Here is a 19,216-nt window from a genome sequence, read left to right on the forward strand (position 1 = left end):
CGTGAAGCGCTCTACCAGGACCTTGTCGCCAGAACAAGACCGGCCTATTTCGTAGACGCTCCCTCCCTCTACCTCAAACCCATCTTCGCAGTAGTAGAAGCCAGAACGCTCGCGAAGCGCACCAGAGCCAGGGCAGAATGCCGTACCGACTTGGTTGGTCAGCAGAGTCGCGAAACCAAGAGCGACGACAACGTACCCGACGACGACGATATCGTGTAGTATCCGATGAGATCTCCTTGGCCAACTGAACTCAGGACAGTCCCAGGCTCTGAACTCTCGAGAATCTCGGCCATGGTGGGTGTCGTGAGGTGTAGGAACTCAACAACGCAAAAGAGAAACAGTCAGAACGAGGGAAGAGTTTGGAAACGCTCAACCCAGCCCCCAAGTAGCATCTTGACCCCCGCTAATGCATCACGGGTCTTTGCGGTAGCATATGTCTCTCAGCTCGAGCGGCTTCAATGGATATAGACCTGGCGATAATACCCACACTATGCATCCTATGCCTGCCCGAAGGATTGGCCATGTCCAAAGAGGAAACCAGGCTGAACTCACTGCAACCCTGAATGGCTACCTGCTAAGAGCTAAGGCACGGGAGGGCTGCTGGACCGTTTAGCTTGTGCGGCTGGGTGCAGGGGTGCATTAAGGATGCCTCTGCTAGAGTTGGCGATGCTTGTTTGTGTGTTGAGCTTGGAGTTTTAATTCCGAGAGACAAGCCGACGAGTTGCACATTTGAATGCGGTGAAACTGCTGTCTGTCTCTTTCAGCTCCAATTCTCGATGCTATGAAACGCTGTAATACGTCTGCTAAGTGCCATCCTGACTTTGTTGTTGGTGGTGGTGGCTATTTGTGGCTGCAGAAATATGCATGCACCGCCGGCCTGCTCCCATAGAGTGCCTGCTTACACAGCCCATCAAAGATGATCAACGTCAATCGTTACACCACCAATCGACGTATTGTCTTGTATTGTATTGTATTTGATTCTCTCAAGGCCTACCCCTTTAGACGGGTTCAATATTGCTTTCTTTCAACAACATCTTCATCACCTCGTTTGACTGAACACGGTGATACTGACATACGCTTACATCCATCATACGATGTCAACACCCGGCAAGTCTATTCAATACGAAACGCTTCAAGATGTCGTCAAAACAGACACGAACTGTACATGTGAGGAGCCTCTTGGTCGCCAATCCGAGGTCCGCGACCGTCTGATACCATTCGGCTCCTCGCCGTCGGACCCAAAACGCCAGAGCTGGAGGCAACATTGGAAGAGGATTGGACTCGCGAGCATCGCTGCAATAGTATTCGGTACCATAGCCATTCTCGCCTCGCTGGCGATCCTCGTCTTTCTATGGCAGGGCGCTCAACTCGCGGAACGTCGTCAAGAGCCAGTTTTTTGGCAGACCATCGTCTTTCACGGCTGGGCTCCCCAAGTTGTCACCATTTGCTCCGCTGCGATCCGTATCGTCATGACTTTGCAAAACGGCTTCGTGGTAGCGGCAGTGGCAGCCATAATGCTGGAAACGTCAGGTGCTTCACTCGTCGACACGGCCATGTTGTCTGTTGAGAGAGCCCTGGGATCGAGTCCTCTCAACCTTTTGCCCCCGGCTCTGAGGCGATGTTCCACCAGAGAGGACCGTATTTCAGCTATACTTCACCTTTTACTGGTAGCAACTGCTCTGGTTATTAGCCTGGCTTCAACCTTTACCTCGACCATTCTCCTCTCTGACTTTAGGTCTGGCTTGATTGCATCGCCCTCTGTCAGGGCCAAGGTGGGAATCGACTTTGCCACGGAGGGAGAGTATCGATATTTTGGAACGTCTGTCATAAAGTCAAGGCCCGTGGCCAACTGGCGATTCGCCGAAGCCAGAGACAGCGAGGGTGCCTCCTCTACCAAGGGCGACACAGGCGACACATACCGTTCCATGCTGCCCTTCCAAGACGTAGACTCGAGGAGACTGCTCGAGTTCTACTCTGGGCCTGCCGCCGTCACCAATTTCAGGACCTTCTGCGTCGCCCCAGAGTTTCGAAACTTGACTCTTGCTCGCATCCAAGACCCGGACAACGGCGGTGAGATGAGCCTCAATGTCCTCGCCGACGTACCTCCCAGCATGGATTGGGAGTTGAAGTTTGAGCCCTTCGCCGACGCCTACAAGCCTAGCCCAGTAAAGGCTCGACTGCTCGATACCTGGCATGCCTCTTCGCCGCCTAGCTGGCCGCTGACACTCTACTACTCTATTGACGACACGTTTACGCCCGAGAATCAATCAACTCTTTGGCCCTATTTCTTCCACCGGGCCCTGCTCTTCAACTCAACCCTGCTCCTTAACGAGACCGATACGGGTGGTGACGACCTACCTGAGTCACTACGCAATCTCACCACAAAAATGCAAGGCTTGTGGACAAAGGCCATCAATGCCGACGGAGTCGAGGTCTTCAGTGCTACCGAATTTTACTTCAACAATGCTGGACCGCGCCTGTACAATGTCACCATGTCTGGCCGCGGTATCAAATCCGAGCCTACTGGAGACTGGCGCCGTGGACCAGGTCATGAGAACCAGATGGATATCCTCCACCAGATGGGCATCGGAGCTGCTTTTGAAGATCGTGGTATCTTGGAGCTCACCGTGGGCTCTCACCTTCCCGACGATAACAGGCCCTATCATATGCCCCTTGGCCCTACTGCTCTATCGGCCTCGGGTACCTCATCTTACCCCGTCTCCCAATTCTCCTGGGCCTTTAGCGACTCCTGGATGACCACCACTGCTATGGGCTCGATGGAGTTCCCGCACCCGGCTCACTCATCCGTCTTTCAGAGTATCATCCAGCAGACTGAGGATCCGGCCCGTGCAGTGCATGCCTTGATGACTCGGCTGTACCAGATGCAGTACTATGATTTCCTGCCAGACTTCGATTTCGAGCAAACCACCAAGACGATTTACTCGACCGAGAGGATCACCCCGTCACGGTGGACAGGGCTTCTCATCGTCTTCTGCCTAGTGGCGGTCCATCTCCTGCTGGTCTGCATCACGACGGTGCTTTTCATTTCTCAGACGAGGGGTTCTGCGCTTGGAAATATCTGGCAGGCTGTCTCCCAAATGGCCTCTCCCGAAACGAGGCAGATTCTCGAGTCGACAGATTCCAAACGAGATGACGAAGTAAAATCCTGCGTCAAGGCGATGGGCAAGGATGCTGGGGTATATGACATGTCTCGGTCAGTTGAGACGGGGAGGATGGAGATTCAGCTTCGGGAGAGGAGAAAGGAGATTATGGACTCGAAATTACTACCATGAAGCATAGATCTGAGTACAGAACTCATAACACTAGTAAATAAACGATGATGGACTTGAATGTTCTTTATTCTTACAAGAACTCATATTACACGTATTCCACCCACACAGCCTTGTCTAGGCTGTCCACCTTGGCGTAATGCTAAACCCCAATGTACCAGCCCAGCTCCTCGCGCTCCTTTCCACAGATTAACCTCCTATTGTGTGCAGTCTCACCAAAATTAATCGTCGTAATTATGCCACAGGAACAGGAGCGGGGGCCTCAGTGCCGGAAGCGGGCCTGGCCCCGGGAGGAGGGAGGAACATGGGGAGGTAGGTAACAGCGAGGGACATGACTGCAACCATGTTAGCGTGTGCTCCTCGTTAATAACAGCGGAAGCAAGCAGCAGTGCTTGCGTGTCGCGCTTAGAGGGGGTAAACGTACTCGACATGCCAACGGAAAAGTATCCAGGAGTAGTAGAGTTCTTCTTAGACTCCTCGCTCTCGCCCAGCCAGCTCTGAATGGAAAAGACAACCGCGGCCCTAATAGATTCCCAACTTGTTAGTATCTCATTTGTGCATCAATCGTCGCATCGTAGGACTGTTCCATCGCGCCACCTCTCCATCATCAGGGGGGAAGGCTGATCAACCCGCGTACCATCCCACAAGCTTGTTTCGCGTAAACATGGCGGCCATAGGCAGAGTCGTGGACATTGTCGAGGAGAAGTCGGTCGAGTCGCCCGAAGCCTTGGGCTCCTGGTAGGGGACGACTGGAGTCCTTGAGTTAGCTCCTGGTCGCATCGTGGAATCGCATCGCGCTGGACTCATTCTCCGTCGGGCGGAAGAAGTGAGGAAATCTCGAAAGATACGGGTGGTAACTCACTCAGGTCAGCTCGTCGAGCATCCTTTGTGGGGGACATGATTGCTGCTGTGAAGGAACACGGTGACGGAGATGGAGATTGGAGGTTGTCGCAATTTAGCTTGCTTGCGACCTGTCGAGTTGAGTTGAGATGGGGGAGGCTTGACGAACTGTGGCTGTGGCATCTCGTGTGGGGAACGCGCTATACTAAATACAGCTAGGTGTGGCGTCGCTTCTTGACACCTACCTAAATAGGAAATGGGTCTGATGTCCCCACAAAATGACATCCACCAAGGCTTGCATCATGAACAATAGTGGTGATTGTAGCAATTGACTTATTATTCGAGACACACTTATTTCATCTTTTATAGAGCCCTCGACGGGGCCTGTTCCGAGGGGGGATTGCACCAGGCAGCGTACCACAATGGTCGACACAGACGCCGCTGTATCATGAGCGTGTATATACATGACAACGGGTATCCTCCCAAAACTTGCGTCGACAACATCAACATCAGCAATACATCAGATCATCACAATCCATCCACCCATAACCCATAGTCAGTCCAGTAACATGCGCTCAGTTCCATAGTCCCGCGCCAAAATTCAAAAAAAGACAATCCCATAGAAGAAACGCCGAAACATGCACTTGCTTGTAGCCAAGTCAGAATAGGGACTCGACCTACTCCACCCTGATGATGACCTTCCACTGCAACGCCCCGGCCTCGCGAATCGCGCAGGCCAGACATCCTCTCTTGCGCCGGCTGATGATGGCATTCCAGCCTTTTTGAGCACAGAGGGCTCGGACCAAGATCTCCATGTCCGAGCCAAACTGTCGCTTTCGTGACTCAAAGTGCATCTGCTCCGCGGCAGGGAAACTGCCTCGTCGCTGAACAATGTTGTACTTTGAAGTGAGTCTCTCGATAGTCGGAGACTGAGGAACCTCGGAAAGGTTGGTGATACAATCGATGACAAGCACACGCTCGCTGCCCATTCGCGAAGGCGAGCGACGGTGAGTCTGAGGAACAGCAAGGAGCTCCGAGAGCGGAGCGTGCTGTCTCTTCAGGAGTTCCGAGATATGCATAACCGTGTAGTTGTACCACTTGTGCAGGGGATGCCCTAGATTTTTGGTTAGTTATGGTGACAAGTTGATGAATTATTGATCCATACCTGTCCTGTGTGCCGGGCGAGAGCTCTTGCCGAGCATATCGGAACCAGAGACATCAATCTGCTGAATCGTTGGGCTAGACGGAGACTTTAAGAAGCGAACGCGATGCGATGGTGAGCATGGGTGTGCAGTGACAAAACTGATATCGTAAGAGAGCGAGAACGAGAAATTCTCAGGCGCAAATCCGTCAATCGAAACACCAAAGTTGATGTTGGCGGGGAACGAGAGAAGTTCAGGGTCCTTGGTGTTGGAGCCCGCGAGTGAAGCCGACTTGGCGAAAGGCGTAGCCTGGATAGAGTTGGCGGGAGCAAGCAGTTCCAGGGATCGAAGCGTAACGCTCATCAACGGCGGAGGAGTAGAGTAGTTGTTCTCGTGGGGGATGATAAAGTCGGCAGGGAGAACCGAATATTCATCGGCATCTCCAAGGATGGAAGACTCTCGCTCAACTCGCTTCTTTGCCCAGAGCCTCGCCTTCTTTCCAAGGTGAGCATTATCTTCTGATACTGCGTCAGCATTCTCGTGATCCAGTATTGACGACCATAGTTGAACTTACCAGCTACTTCTTCGACCTCAATGTTGACCCAGCCCTCGTCGAGACCAAGGGGCAGAATGTCGCTAGAGACCCATCCCATGCACTCGGCAGATCCTTTACCAGCTGCAATAACTCGGCCAACAATGCAGGACGTGCTCCAGAAACTCTTGCCAGAGTATACAAAGCCACCACACAGATTGGCAAACGGGCCCAATTTTGCCATAGCATTCTTATCATTCTCGAGGAGGGTAGCCATCAAGAAATGATACACGCCCTCACCTGGAAGCATCAATCCAAAGATGTATGATTTGGAAAGCCATCCTGAGGAGTGCAGAGCAGCAGCGAGCTTCCGTCGCTGAGGTTGGGGCTTGTTGCCATTCTTCTCGCCAGCTGGCCGGTCCCATGCCCCGAAGTACGATGCCCGCTTGGAGCCATTTTCCTTGGGGGTCTTGACAGGCGAAGGAGATGGTGCAATGCCCATTGACTGACGGGCGCTCTTCGCAATGAGGCCTTCGTAGGTATCAATACCGGGCCAGCGCAGCTTCTTTGCGAAATGGGTGAGACCGTCGACCTGCTGCTGTGAGTGACGGCCCTTAATAGTATAGCTGTAACTCGTGGTGGGCGTGGCCTCCTCCTGGCGTTGGCGGAAGGTGAACTTGCTGACCAACGATCCAAGCCAGCCTGACGACAATCCAGGAGGGGTAACGGTTCCCTTTGGAGTAGAGTCCTCGGCCTTTTCAATCTCGACATTCTCAAGCCAGCTTCGGGCAAGATGCAACGACCACTTGACCATGGGGGTAGCAGCCCTCTCAAAGTGAACGACGTCAATGGGGCGAAAAGCTTCGACGCCATACTCCTCGCCCTCGGTGATGGCGTCTAATCGGATGAGCAATTCGGTAGCAACGAGAATCTGCATGAGAAGCCAGTATTTCTCCTCAGCACGCTCACTGGTACTAGTAGCATCGTGGATGGAGGAGGCATCCTCGAGGTCGTCGTTGTCAGCACCTCCCCAGAGGATCTGGCCTAACCTGATCCTCCACTCGACATGGGTAAAGTCAAACCAGACATTGGCAGTGCCAAGACACTTGAGGAGGGCATTGATCTGGTTGGTCAGGCTGTAATGGTCGCGCTTGTCGACGACAGAATTGACAGGACGCATAAAAGTGTGAAAGAGGTCCTGGTAAGTCTGAACAGTCGTCTTCTTGCGGAGATCATTGACGCGATACAACTCGCCATTGCGCTTGATGCGGTCGAGGATCTCTGATTCGGGGAGGCGGCGTAAGTACCCCAGCGGGGAAAGCATACGCTCGCGTGCCTCGACAATGGCCTGAGCCTTTTTGCCGACGCTGTCAAAACCCCATTGCCCTTCCTGGAGAGAATCACCGACAGCGAGCTCAAGGGCGGCCGAGTATCCCATGGTTCCCTTCTCGAGGCCCTGCATGCTTAGCATGTTGGGGCGTTCCCGACAGCGGATGAAGAAGTGGGCCTTGCGGGACTCGACGGCCTTCTTCTGGGCGGCGGCATCATGATTGAGATCGCGGGTGAGATGAGGCCATGCAGTGAGGCCGCTCCAGGCCCTGTCCTCGATCTGGACGTGGTCGGTCAAGTCGCGGATCTCCAATGCTTCGTCAAAGGGGAAGGCGACGCTGGGATTGGGGGCACCGGAGCAATGGCCCTCGCTGCGGGCAAAGTACTGGGGGGCGCCCGAGAAGAGCTTCTCAATCTCAGACTCGGAAAGGGTGGCCATGATTCTATCCAGCTTCAGAACGGGCGTGGGCTTTGGTTTTGACGGGGGCGAGCTGGCATTGTCTGGCTCAGAGCCCGGGTTCGGCGGCGGAGGAGGAAGGGGTTTGTTCTGGTCCGGTGGTGAACGCGGGGAAGCAAGAGTCCTTGGTGAGTGTGACGGCGATTGTGATGATGAGGGTGTCTTAGTCCCTTGGACTTGGGGGGATCTGCCGTTGGAAGCTGGAACTGGAGGTGGGGCCTGGCGGCGGAAGCCTCGGTCGGGAGGAGCGGAGCGTGGCGGAGGAGAATGCGGGGAGGAAGCGACCTTGCAGGAGGCAAGAAATGTTAGTGGCACGCTCGAGAAGTAAAGAATTGAGGGAGAGAAAAAGACAATTGGGGGACGAGACAATTGAGGGATGAAAAAAAAAATGACAGATTTCTTTTGCTGGATAAACGGGAACATGCACGCTCGGCAGGCTTTAGACCGGCACAAGGCCAATTGGACCTCCGGTATCCATACTCTATGGCATGGTGCTGCGGGATACAGCAAGAGGCGCACCGACCTGAGCCCATGGCCCCCGGATCGAGCGAGGCATGACCTGAGCATCAACAGAAGGTGCAGCGGATCGTCCTGGCACGCGACACCCGGACCTGGGACTGGCCTTGCTCCAGGGCTTGGTTGGCTGGGCTGAGGGTGGCCTGATGGTGCGCCATAGGGGAGGGGAGGGAGACGCCAGGTCCCCTCGAGTCAGGGATCAAATGCCACCAAAAGATGAAATGTCTCAGCGGTTATTAACAGGCAGAGTAAGAAAAACCTCTCTTTCACTTACACGCACCCCATCGCCGCCCTCGGTCCCGGTCACATTTACCCGTCCACCTCTCTCCTTGACGCGCTTCCTCGCCCGCGCAAGGAGACCCTGAAGCAGGTAGTCGGGCCTGGCAAAACGGCCAGTCCCCGCTGCGGATGCACCAATGGCGCCAGACTCTTCGGTGTCGTCCTCGGCGCTGTCCTCGCCGTCGTTGTCGTCGTTCATAGCCGCCGTTATAGTTGTGGTGACGCCCATGGCGCTCTGGGGCTGCAGCGCCCGGGATCGCTGCCGTTCATGATGCGCCGGCGCAATCTTATTCTCAGCCGATCTGTCCTTCTGCTTCTTCTTCCTGTCCCTCCTCAATGACTTGTCAGCAGCGTCACTGAAAGTACTGCTCGCTGCTGGCCGCGGAGACGGCCTAGATTTGGTAAGTGGCATCGCCGTAAAGACGCCGCTTGCGTTCCAAGGACAGCAACAGCAGCAGCAATGGAGATCAAACCCCGGCGCAACGCGGGCATCCGCCGCCGAAGGTTCGGATCGGCCTCGGCGATGGTGGCGATGGCAGCCAACCTCCAAAGTGGGACGGCGCCCACAGTTGAGAGCGGGATTTGACACGACCGAGATGAGCTGCTGCTTCTTTGTATCAGTCGGTCAAGCCAAGGTTCCGTGTTTTCCTAATCGCTACCGCCGTCAGTCAGATGTTCTCTGCGTTGGTTCGCCCTGCCAGCTGCGAGCGGGATTGGCTCCGGCGCGCATTCAGGGCTCCGTCGACAATAACTCGACCCGTCTTGTTGGTTCCGGCGCATGTATGGATGTATGTATGTATGGGCAAAAAGTGTACGGATGGGGAATGCAATCTTGCAGTGACAGGAAGGAAAATAACTCGCCGGTGACGGGGGCAAGGCCATAGTTATCATCGATCCCCGTCCTCCTCGTCAAGACATGGAAAAATGCCCTCCACTCGCCTGTCAGTCCACGTACGTACATTCTCAGCATATAATGCTTCCCAGGAGTTCAAGCGGCTGTCTCAGGTCGTCGGCGCACAATCCCGTGCAGCAAATAAATCCGCCCTCTGCCCCTCTCCCCGTTCCTAGGCCTCTTTATCCGCTTCTCTTCTCCCTCTTGTGCAACAGTCCCCACGCGCGCGCGGGTATCTGGGAGGCCAGGACGGTGGGCCGTGGTCCTTGAACCTTGGAGGATCGTGGGCCGTGGCACCTGGCAAAAGAGAGGTGACGGGGAAGGATCTGCGATTCGATTCGCGTCGATGCACACTCGCATACAACACGTACGTCCAGAGCCAGCTTCTGCACCGGCACATCATCAAGGAACCTGGTTTATATATTGCCCACCCCGGTGATGGACCGGCTATCCATGCGCCCGCCCGTCGGGTTCCATGGATGCCAGAGCAGGGCCCTTTCTCGGGCTGCTAAAACTGCAAATTGGCCATGGCAGATCCTCCTCTGGCCATACCTGTCAGCCTCAGCCTCAACCTGGCACTGGAAGCTGCGGGAGTGTGTGGGCCTGGCCCAAGGAATGCAGCGTAAAGTGGAGGGGCTTTCCGTCTCTCAACCTGGGCCGACGAGTTTCGAAACCTCCGTCGCGAGAAAGCCGAGCCAGGAATAGGAATATCCACCGCTTCTTCCAAGTTTTCTCTTGTCTATCCCCAGGATCCGAAAGCTTCGTCATCTTCAAACTGCTAGTCGAAATCTTGAGAGTAGTATCCCCGGATGCGAGAATCGGCATTTGACGCTCGGTCGTCCTGTCTTGGATGGCATCGGACTGCTGAGTTTGTCCAGGATGCATGTTCCAGCCCTGCATAAACAACATCCTTCTTTCAAAACGTCCTACTCCGTATCCTTCTGGACGTGCGTATGTGCGTGCGTGCGCGCGTGCGTGCCTTCGTCTTACATGCGCTCGCCCGTGCCGTGGCGTCTTGTTTGTCCCCAACCAAAAAAACCTCAGATTCGCAACATTCAGCGTTGCATGGATGTTTGGACCCGGGATTGCTGCTCAATTGTGTTGGTTGCCGATATCTAGGAAGCTAGGAAGCGTGTTCTTCCCTCGTCATGACCACCATGAGGCCCCTCCGTCCACTTTACGGCTCCTTCGCGTTTCCACCCTCACCACCAGCATTCTCTTCATCATTGTGCGTCCATGTGAAACAACGGCCGCACCCCGGTTGCAACCGTTCGGCCCCATCAAAACCCTCGAAACACGCGGCAACTTGCAGCCGCGAACTCTGTCGAGCGGGAGCCTCGCCCGTCCAGGTCCAAGGGGTAGCTGCATTGCACCCGATGGGACCGACCGTATTAATAAAAGGCACCCGATCCGATGGGAGTACCAAGACAAAGGGAAATGGGTATCGAGATAGCCGCGAGGGCGCAAACTCCAGCCAGACAACCCATGTAGCTTTCTGCTTTCAAACACTTCCTGCACCTCCACACTCCCCAACCTTTGAACCGTAATTTCGTTTATGGCCTTGTGCACTCTTCGAGGCCGTTCCGGGAATGCGGTGGATGCGTGCTCCTCCTCTGTGTCAGATCATTTCACCGCCTCTCTATCCAACATCTTGCAGCCAGCATAGAGCGTGTTCTGGGCATGCGGGAAAACAATACTCCAGCTTGAGCTGACCTGCACGAGACATTAAGCCTTCAGCGTTGAAGCATTGGTAAGACATGGACTAATAAACTTCCAAACTCAGGCTGGGGGGGTATCATGCACGACGATGAGTAGGTATTTGGGATCGGGCACAATCACCAACTCCTGCTTCTTTGTCCGTAACCGTAGAAGCTTCACCTCGTCCTGTCCAGCATCAGCATGAATCCTTGTTTAAATGTTTGTTGAGATCCTCACCTCTCCGTCCAGCTCCTGGACCAAGCTCCCGGAGCTATTCACATAGTTCCACACGACCGCCGCAAACTGCTCGACTCCTTGCGTCTCGCTCTCCTCTAGCGCGGGGGCATCGTTTGAGAATGATGTGGCGGTCGAAGTAGTTCGTGTCTTGGAGGTCTGTAGAGCATCGACTTGTCCGCTGGTCTTGAGAATCGCACCCGTAGCTCGGTCAAGGACGATGCTGGCCTTGACGCCAGGCTTCTTGGACAGGCGACCAAGCTTCTCTTCGAGGGCGTCTGGCCCGTTTCCCTATCTCTCGTCAATAAACGAATCAACAATCCCTGTTCGAGGCGCCATACCAAAGCCGAATCAGTCATCGTGAAGTCGAAAGCAAGCTTAATGTCCGTCGTGATAGTTAACTGTTGCAATGGGATCGGCCCCTGGCGACGTGATTGGATTGACGCCAGCTCGGTCGCGGGGCAGGACCTCACGAGTTCTGCCGCCCAACACCGCCAAAATTTTAGAGCCCCTCCAAAGAAGGAAAGTAGATCTTATCAGTCTTGCTGGATCAAACAATCTCAATCGCAGCGTACAAAGAACAAGACCATTGCGTAACGTTGCAGGTCCTCACGTCTCTTTTAACCTTGCATTTACAGTCGTTTCACTACTCAAACCGGCATCATGGGTTCCAGCAACAAGAAGAAGAAGGAGAAGAAGAAGGACTTCCAGGTATGATCGAGTCCCACGCCTCATGATGAACATGAACTGAAAAGTGCCTAGAAACCAAAGTTCAAGGTTGGAAAGGATAAGGCAAAGGCCTCCAACTTTACAGACACCAGTTTCAAGTCAAAAAGTGAGAAGGATACTCGCATCTGTGGTGTGAGGAATACTAACAGCCACAGCCATTGTGATGGGACACCAGTCCCTCTCAACAGTCGCACCAGATGTCGTCCAGCAGTTCAAGCATAGTCTATCACTCGCCTCTGGATCTAAATCCGACAAGCAACGACGAGAAGCATTGGCCTACCTCACAAGCCAACTCTCATCAGAACCACCTACCAACCCCGTGGGGACTCACGCTGTTCTCGCCAAGCTACTCCCTCTCATCTCCGACAGCTCGACGCCAGTACGAAGCCAGCTCCTCAAACTTCTTAGAGTTCTCCCCCCGGCAGAAGTCAGGCACAGTGTGGAACAGGCCATCATGTTCATTCGAGCAGGCATGACGCATCTTTCAGCCGACATTAGCAACGATTCTCTCGGGGTGATGGAATGGCTATTGGACGTCGCTGAGGGTGACTTGGTTATATGTCCAGGAGGGTGGGTGAAGACGCTCAACAGCTTCTGCGCCATGATGGGATGGGCATTATCATCGTCCAAGGCTGGATGGTCGTCAGGGTCGCGGTCCGGTCTTCGTCCCAAGGATGCTTCAACATACGCCCGTCAGATTACCACACTATCACGATTCATCGAGGCTGGCCTTCGACATGAGGATGAGATACCGGATGACGAATCAGAAATCTGGGACAACTTGTACAGAATCCCCCGAGACTCGAATGCTTTTGAATATCTGAACCTGTACGGTTCCCGACGCGACGAGGAGGGCGAGATGTACCCAAGCCGAGAAGCCAGACAACGAGTGTTCCAGCGGAGGTTCTTGGAAGCGATAATAAAAGGTGCCGACCAGGCGAAGAAGGAGGGCGGCGCAACTGGGCGTGCAGCGGCCGGTCTCGATAAAGTGCTAGAAGAAGGGATGGGTGACTATGAGAGCTCAACGGCGATGGATACCCAGGATCTTTTAAATCTTTGGTGAAAAGTTTCAAGATTTTCAAGGCGTAATCAGCTATATAGATTGTTTTATCTGCATTCAGAGCTGCCAGCATGCTCTTTACTTATTTGCCCCTCGTGCCTGATTCACCGTACTTCCTCCTCGCCTTCACCAATCTCAGATGCATTTTACAGATACAAAGCAGTCTACACAAGTGCAAGCCTAGAAGGAGGAGTTCGCTCTGTAGACGTATTAACAATAGCGATAAATACCTAGATAGGAAGAGGTGCTGCCTTGAAGCCCGAGTTGCAAGCGGGCAATTCACACAAAGGGCTCAACAAGGGACAATGCATGTTTCCAGACAATGCAGCATAAATGCGGCGGGAATAATAAAACAAAGGGATTCTTAAAAGAAGATCTCAGTTTCTTCTCCAGTAACATTTACTCAATTCTTAAGTCATCAATATCTCAAGAAGGGGGAACATCATAAACAATCCATACGGTTACCCCCCCTTATATAATCGCTACAATATCGCCTTCTATAACCACCAAATTTCAAACAGCTTCCCCCTCTGATTCCTCCCGTGCCTGTGCAGGCATCCTCCGTCACCGGCAAACAGATGCATCCCCCTCCCAGCGTTGCCTCCGACTGCGGCCTCCTATCCTAAGTCTTAGGGCCTGGCCAACGCGTTGTGTTTTCCCCTAAGACTTAGGATCATAGAAACCTGAGGAAGCTCTGTGAATCACCGCGTGCAGGAAGGCACGTGCAGGCAGTCATATCAACAACGCCTTCTCCTCTTCCTCTCCTCTCTCTCTTCTCCTCTTCACATCCTTCCCACCTCCAGCCTGACACTTCTCGCGACCTCGTCGAGAACGGACCAGGAGCCTCTTCTCTTACATCTCAAAGCAGCACGAGAGGAACAGCGTTGAGTTGTTTCCTCTGTTCTGCGCCGAGAGCTTCGTAATCGGGTTTGTCGCCGCCTCCTCCTTCTCCTTCTCCTCCTCCTCCCGCTCCTCCCTCCTCTGCTCTCATCTCCCTCTCCTCCACATTTCACATTTGGCATTTCCTTCATCACGACCATTGTCCTCCTTCATATCCTCCTACGCTTGATGCTCCGGGCATTTGCTGACAGCTCCCGCGCAGTAGGCTCGCATCCACTCTGTCAGGTGAACCTGCCGGCCTTCAGCTCACCCTCTGCCAAGCATCGAGATTCGCAAGTAAGTATCATCTCTCTTTTCTCGCCATTTATACCCTCCATTGCCTTCTGTCCCCGTCCTACGGCAGTGGCTTCACCTAAGCTTTCGCGAGCGCGGGTGCTCGTTGCTGGGTTTGGCACACCACACACCATCCCACACTCATGTGTGTCTCCTGCCTAACTTCATACAACAGAACTTCGACTACCATGACCGCTGCTTGGACTACCGGCCCTCCTTCGGGCGAGGCCGCGAACAGCAATGGTCAGAATGGACACGCTAAGAACCATGACGATGAGTCTTCCAAGGCCAAGTGGGCTGAGCCCCAGGCAGTTGACTACACTGCCCTCGCATCCCAGAATTACGACCAGGGCTGGGGTTGCAATGCCCGTTCCTATGAGTGGAAGGACGAGTACGGTGACGTTGGACCAAAGTTCCCCGAGCTCGAGCTTGAGCTGTTCGGCGACCCCAGCACTCGCCACGAGCGCACTGGTCTAGACTTCTCTCAGTAGGTGGCCATCCTTAGCTCAGTCGTCTTCAGTATCGCTGACGTTCTTGCAGGATCCAGAGCATTGAGGTCCAGCAGGAAGGACCTCAGAAGATTGGTCCCATCGGTACCTTCAAGGACGCGGGCCTGCACCCCGTTATGCTGGAGAACGTGAACCTTTGCGGTTTTGATAACCCAACCCCAATCCAGAAGTTTACCATCCCCTCAATTCTCCAGGGACACGATGTCATTGGAATTGCTCAGACAGGTAAGCTCTCAGGTTCATATCACTGATGACTATGCTAATGAGACATGTAGGCTCCGGGAAGACAGCTGCTTACTTGATTCCCATCCTGAGCAAGCTCATGGGAAAGGCCAAGAAGCTGGCTGCGCCGCGCCCCAACCCCCTGACCTTCCGCGAGGGTCTTGATGAGGTTACTGCTGAACCTCTCGTCCTTGTTGTTGTTCCAACTCGTGAACTTGCAATTCAGATCTTCAACGAGGCGCGCAAGTTCTGTTACCGCACCATGCTGCGACCCGGTGTTGTCTACGGAGGTGTCCCCATCCGTGAGCAGATCGGTCTGCTGGGCAAGGGCTGCGATGTGCTTGTTGGAACCCCAGGACGTCTGGTCGACTTTATCCAGCGTCCCAAGTACCTCACCCTTCGACGTCTCCGATACATGGTTATCGATGAGGCTGATGAGTTGCTCGACCTGGACTGGAACGAGGACATTCACAAGATTCTGTCCGGTGGTGGTAAGTTCACATCACAGCGAGCCCAGTATCAGTGATTAACCAATACCTCACAGAACAGGATGAAGGAAACATCAAGTTCAGCCTTTTCTCGGCCACCTTCCCCAAGTCGGCGCGAGATCTCGCGAAGAACTACCTTGCTGCGTCCCATGTCCGTTTCCGTGTCGGTCGAGCTGGAAGCACCACTGCCAACATCAAGCAGATCGTGCTTCCCGCTGAGCCCCACGAGAAGCGTGAGATACTCTTGGGACTCCTGGAGGAGATGCATGGTGTCCGTACCATCATCTTTGTGAACAGTCGCCAGGCTGCGGACAACCTGGATGACTTCCTTTACAACATGAAACTGCCTGTGACGTCGATTCACAGCGACCGTACTCAGCAGGAACGCGAGGCTGCAATGCGCTCTTTCCGCTCGGGCAACGCACCCATCCTGATCGCGACGGGTGTCAGCGCTCGCGGCATTGACGTCCGCAACGTCGTTCATGTGATCAACTATGATCTTCCTTCCATGGACCATGGCGGCATTGAGGAGTACACTCACCGTATTGGTATGTCCTTTCTTGCTTTGACTTTAACTGATATCCCAGGCTAACTTCTCAGGTCGTACCGGTCGCATCGGACATCGAGGCATTGCGACATCGTTCTTCACAGAGCGTGACGAAGGGATGGGAAGCGTCCTCACTCGCACTCTTCTCGAAACCAACCAGGAGATTCCGGGGTGTCTCCAGATGTACGTTCCAGAGGGTGAGGCCCGCACCAACCTCAAGTTTGAGGCAGACTCGGACTTTGACCCCAACGACGTCGCCGGTGCTGGTGACGCTGGCGGTGCTGCTTGGGGAACTGGTGACGGCGATGGCGGAGATGGCGGCAACGCTTGGGGAGGAGGAAACGCCGGTGCCGAGGGTGGTGACGCCTGGGGTTCTGGTGGAGGAGACACCGGGGCAGGAAGCGGCGATGCTTGGGGTTCTGGCGGAGGCAACTCGGATGCCAACAACTGGAATAGCGCCCCTGCTGCTTCCGCTGCCTGGTAATCTCATTAGGATCTGTCACGGGCATCTGTCACTGACAACCATCAGCATTAGGGGGTGTAAAATGGTGAGATCTGGGGATCTAGTAATCGAGTAGGGGCTGGGTATACATCAAGTACTGGTTCTATTAGTCAATCCTTTGACAAAGTTCATAGCTGATGAATACGATGCTCTACATGTTCTTGAGAATTTTGGCCAGGCCCTTGATTTTCCGTGTTGGTCCTCCATAGCCCAGTTCAACGACGCCTTGGGTGAACTTCCAACTGTTTGGCTGACTTGCGACGGGATACTGCACAGGAGGGGGGATGCTCGTGCGGACGCCTAGCCAGCCGAAGCGGTCCTCACACACAGCCTTGGTATTGCACAAACCACGAAGACCCTCTTCGCCAGCGAAGCGGCCGTAACCAGAGCCGCCGACACCACCAAATGGCAGCTGAACGGCGTAGTAGACGGCAAAATCATTAACGGCGACCATTCCAGCACGTAGACCCTTGACGATGGGTTGCAGGTTGGGGTCACGCTCAGAGCCGTGGACAGAGGCACCGAGGCCAAAGCTGTCGATGTTGGCAATGGAGAGGATGTCCTCAGGAGATGAGGACTTTGCGCGGAGGAGGGTCAGGACAGGGGCGAAGCACTCGTTCTGGGCGATGCGCATGTCGGGCGTCACGTCGGCGAGGAAAGTCGGCTGGAAGTAGTGGCCCTGGGGATAGTCGGGGTGGTTGTAACGCTTGCCGCCAGCAAGAAGACGGGCTCCCTGGGAGACGGCTTCGGCGATTAGTTCCTCGAGGCGATCAAAGGAGGCGTCCGAGATCATAGCACCAACGTCAGCCTCAGGACCCAAGCGGAGAGCCTTGACACGAGGTGCAAGAAGCTCGACAAGCTTATCGTGGATGGCGCCGGGTGCAATAACACGCTCGATACCGATACAGTTCTGGCCAGCAGCTTGGAAGGTTCCGCGAAGGATGACTTCAGCGATACGCTTGATATCACGGGAGGCAGAGTCGAGAATAATAAAGGGGTCCTTGCCGCCAAGCTCAGCAACAACAGGAGTCAGGCTCTTGGCAGCACTGGCAGCAACATGGTGGGCGACGCTCTGGGAGCCGATAAAGGTGATGTGGCTCACACCGGGGTGGGAGGTGAGATGGCCGGCCGTTTGGGGCCAGCACACAACAGTCTGGACAAGTTGGGGGTCGAAGCCATGAGCGACGAGGGCGCCGCGAGCGATACCGGCAAAGTAAGAACTGGACCAAGCTGTCTGCTCAGAGACCTTGACGATGATACCATTGCCAGAAAAGAGAGCGCTGATGACGGGACCAATCAGGTTGTGGAAGGGGTAGTTCCAGCTGACAAGAGCAGCGACGACACCCAGAGGCTCATAGTGCACCGTGTTGCGCTTATACATCATGAGAAAGTTGGTCGGACGTCTTGAGGGGCGCAGAGCCTTCTCGCCGTGGGCAAGAGTCCACTGGATCTTCTCAACCGTGACGAGAATCTCACCAAGCTGAGCATCAACCATGGTCTTTCCACTGTCCAAGCAAGCAATCTTGACGATCTCCTCCGCATTGTCGAGAACGTGCTGCATCATCGAGCGCAGAACGGCGCGGCGCTGGTCAAACGTGGTCTCGGCCCATGTCTTCTGAGCAGCAGCCGCAGACGCGACGGCGCGGTCGATAGCAGCAGGCGTCGCGGCGTTTACATTGCCGAGGAACTGACCCGTGGCTGGAGCGTAGCATTGAACAGCGGAGCTGCCCGAGACCTTGACAGAGGGGACGTCGACGTAGGTACGAGGCTCGGGGATCTTGGGCGCGGGGACCGTGTAGCGGCGGGGGCGACCCGTGGCGGCCGATACGGAAGCCTTTGCTATAGCATTGGTGATGCGGATGAGGAGGAAGGTAAAGACGATGGCAGTGCCAGTTGCAATGGCCGAGAGGGTGTTTTGTCTGAATACAGCGTGGTTAGCTTCTTCCGGACGGGCTCAATGGCTGGGTACAGCTGAAGCCTTACGAGATGTTGTACTCGACAGCAAGCTCATTGAACCGCCGCCAAGCGGTGAGAATGAACGGTTCCTGATGATCCATGACCGATGAGAAAAGGAACAATTGCAATTCTCTCAACCGCAGTTGTCCGTAGAAGGAGGAGGGGGGGGAGAATTGAGAGTCCCCTTTTTATGTATCGTTCGACTTGTTGAGCTGCGGCTTCGTTTCTTTTGAGTGTGGATGCGACGTGCAATTGAGGTCGGATTAGCGCCGGGGATCGAGTGGGGCTTCCTCCTCTGAACGTGCCTGCCAAGCCTTGACCGCCAAGGGCAGACGCTCCTGCCGTATTCGTACTCGATTTATCTGATCCTCTCTCACGCAACAGCAGGTGCTTGCTGTCGGCATCTGCCGGAGGTGGGGTAGAGCAAGATATAAGACGCATCGCAAGACAGTCTCAACACCACGGATGAATTGTGATATCGTCTTGATTTCGTGTCTGGTCTCCAAAAATAAGGGACAACCTAATTATATAGCCACTCCTATTTACATCCCCCATTTGATGAGCCCATCTCCTACTCCCCCTCTCTCTCTCGGGCCTTACATCCTCCGCCGGCTGCCCAACGCCAGTCCATCTGTTTCGAGCCTCTCTCTCTCTCTCTCCCTCTTCACAAAATGAAAAGTCCCTCGTTGGGGAATGAGGTTGCTGCCTTTTCAGCTCTAAAGATGCAAAAATATGGGAAACGACATGAGAGAGGGAAAAAATAATAAAAAAGGTGATAGCACCGAAACGACCAAAAAAACAATCATACAAGAACCCCTTTT

The 19,216-nt window shown here is 54.4% G+C and overlaps 6 protein-coding genes and 1 pseudogene across 7 annotated transcripts, besides 1 other annotated feature; 3 read left to right on the forward strand and 4 right to left on the reverse strand.

Annotated features, from left to right (window-relative positions):
* Window positions 1–1,094: 1,094 nt before the first annotated feature.
* On the forward strand, window positions 1,095–3,293 carry NCS54_00402600 (Hypothetical protein; the record flags this gene model as incomplete). Its single annotated transcript, XM_053149577.1, has 1 exon — window positions 1,095–3,293. One exon carries the CDS (start codon window positions 1,095–1,097, stop codon window positions 3,291–3,293), a length of 2,199 nt encoding a protein of 732 aa, XP_053005552.1.
* A 231-nt stretch (window positions 3,294–3,524) lies between these two features.
* NCS54_00402700 (Hypothetical protein) lies at window positions 3,525–4,189 on the reverse strand (the record flags this gene model as incomplete). Its single annotated transcript, XM_053149578.1, has 4 exons — window positions 3,525–3,625; window positions 3,715–3,812; window positions 3,928–4,039; window positions 4,153–4,189. 4 exons carry the CDS (start codon window positions 4,187–4,189, stop codon window positions 3,525–3,527), a joined length of 348 nt encoding a protein of 115 aa, XP_053005553.1.
* Window positions 4,190–4,807: 618 nt separating this feature from the next.
* Window positions 4,808–8,797, reverse strand: NCS54_00402800 (Hypothetical protein; the record flags this gene model as incomplete). The annotated part of the gene is made up of 4 exons (XM_053149579.1): window positions 4,808–5,244; window positions 5,296–5,790; window positions 5,847–7,875; window positions 8,381–8,797. The coding sequence occupies 4 exons, from the start codon at window positions 8,795–8,797 to the stop codon at window positions 4,808–4,810; spliced, it is 3,378 nt and encodes a 1,125-aa protein (XP_053005554.1).
* A 2,259-nt stretch (window positions 8,798–11,056) lies between these two features.
* On the reverse strand, window positions 11,057–11,616 carry NCS54_00402900 (Hypothetical protein; the record flags this gene model as incomplete). The annotated part of the gene is made up of 3 exons (XM_053149580.1): window positions 11,551–11,616; window positions 11,213–11,500; window positions 11,057–11,161 (listed from the first exon to the last, which is right to left on the reverse strand). Exons 1-3 carry the CDS (start codon window positions 11,566–11,568, stop codon window positions 11,057–11,059), a joined length of 411 nt encoding a protein of 136 aa, XP_053005555.1. The 5' UTR covers window positions 11,569–11,616.
* A 256-nt stretch (window positions 11,617–11,872) lies between these two features.
* Window positions 11,873–13,001, forward strand: NCS54_00403000 (Pre-rRNA-processing protein; the record flags this gene model as incomplete). Its single annotated transcript, XM_053149581.1, has 3 exons — window positions 11,873–11,920; window positions 11,972–12,044; window positions 12,094–13,001. The coding sequence occupies 3 exons, from the start codon at window positions 11,873–11,875 to the stop codon at window positions 12,999–13,001; spliced, it is 1,029 nt and encodes a 342-aa protein (XP_053005556.1).
* A 1,346-nt stretch (window positions 13,002–14,347) lies between these two features.
* Window positions 14,348–16,421, forward strand: NCS54_00403100 (annotated as a pseudogene). Its single transcript has 5 exons — window positions 14,348–14,658; window positions 14,712–14,905; window positions 14,956–15,393; window positions 15,447–15,938; window positions 15,991–16,421.
* Window positions 14,348–16,421: a sequence feature.
* A 169-nt stretch (window positions 16,422–16,590) lies between these two features.
* NCS54_00403200 (Aldedh domain-containing protein) lies at window positions 16,591–18,523 on the reverse strand (the record flags this gene model as incomplete). The annotated part of the gene is made up of 2 exons (XM_053149582.1): window positions 18,423–18,523; window positions 16,591–18,358 (listed from the first exon to the last, which is right to left on the reverse strand). The coding sequence occupies exons 1-2, from the start codon at window positions 18,494–18,496 to the stop codon at window positions 16,591–16,593; spliced, it is 1,842 nt and encodes a 613-aa protein (XP_053005557.1). The 5' UTR covers window positions 18,497–18,523.
* Between the last annotated feature and the right edge of the window lie 693 nt (window positions 18,524–19,216).

The sequence above is a fragment of the Fusarium falciforme genome, chromosome 3 (genome assembly GCF_026873545.1).
Source record: "Fusarium falciforme chromosome 3, complete sequence".
In the NCBI taxonomy this organism is placed as follows: Eukaryota; Fungi; Ascomycota; class Sordariomycetes; order Hypocreales; family Nectriaceae; genus Fusarium; species Fusarium falciforme.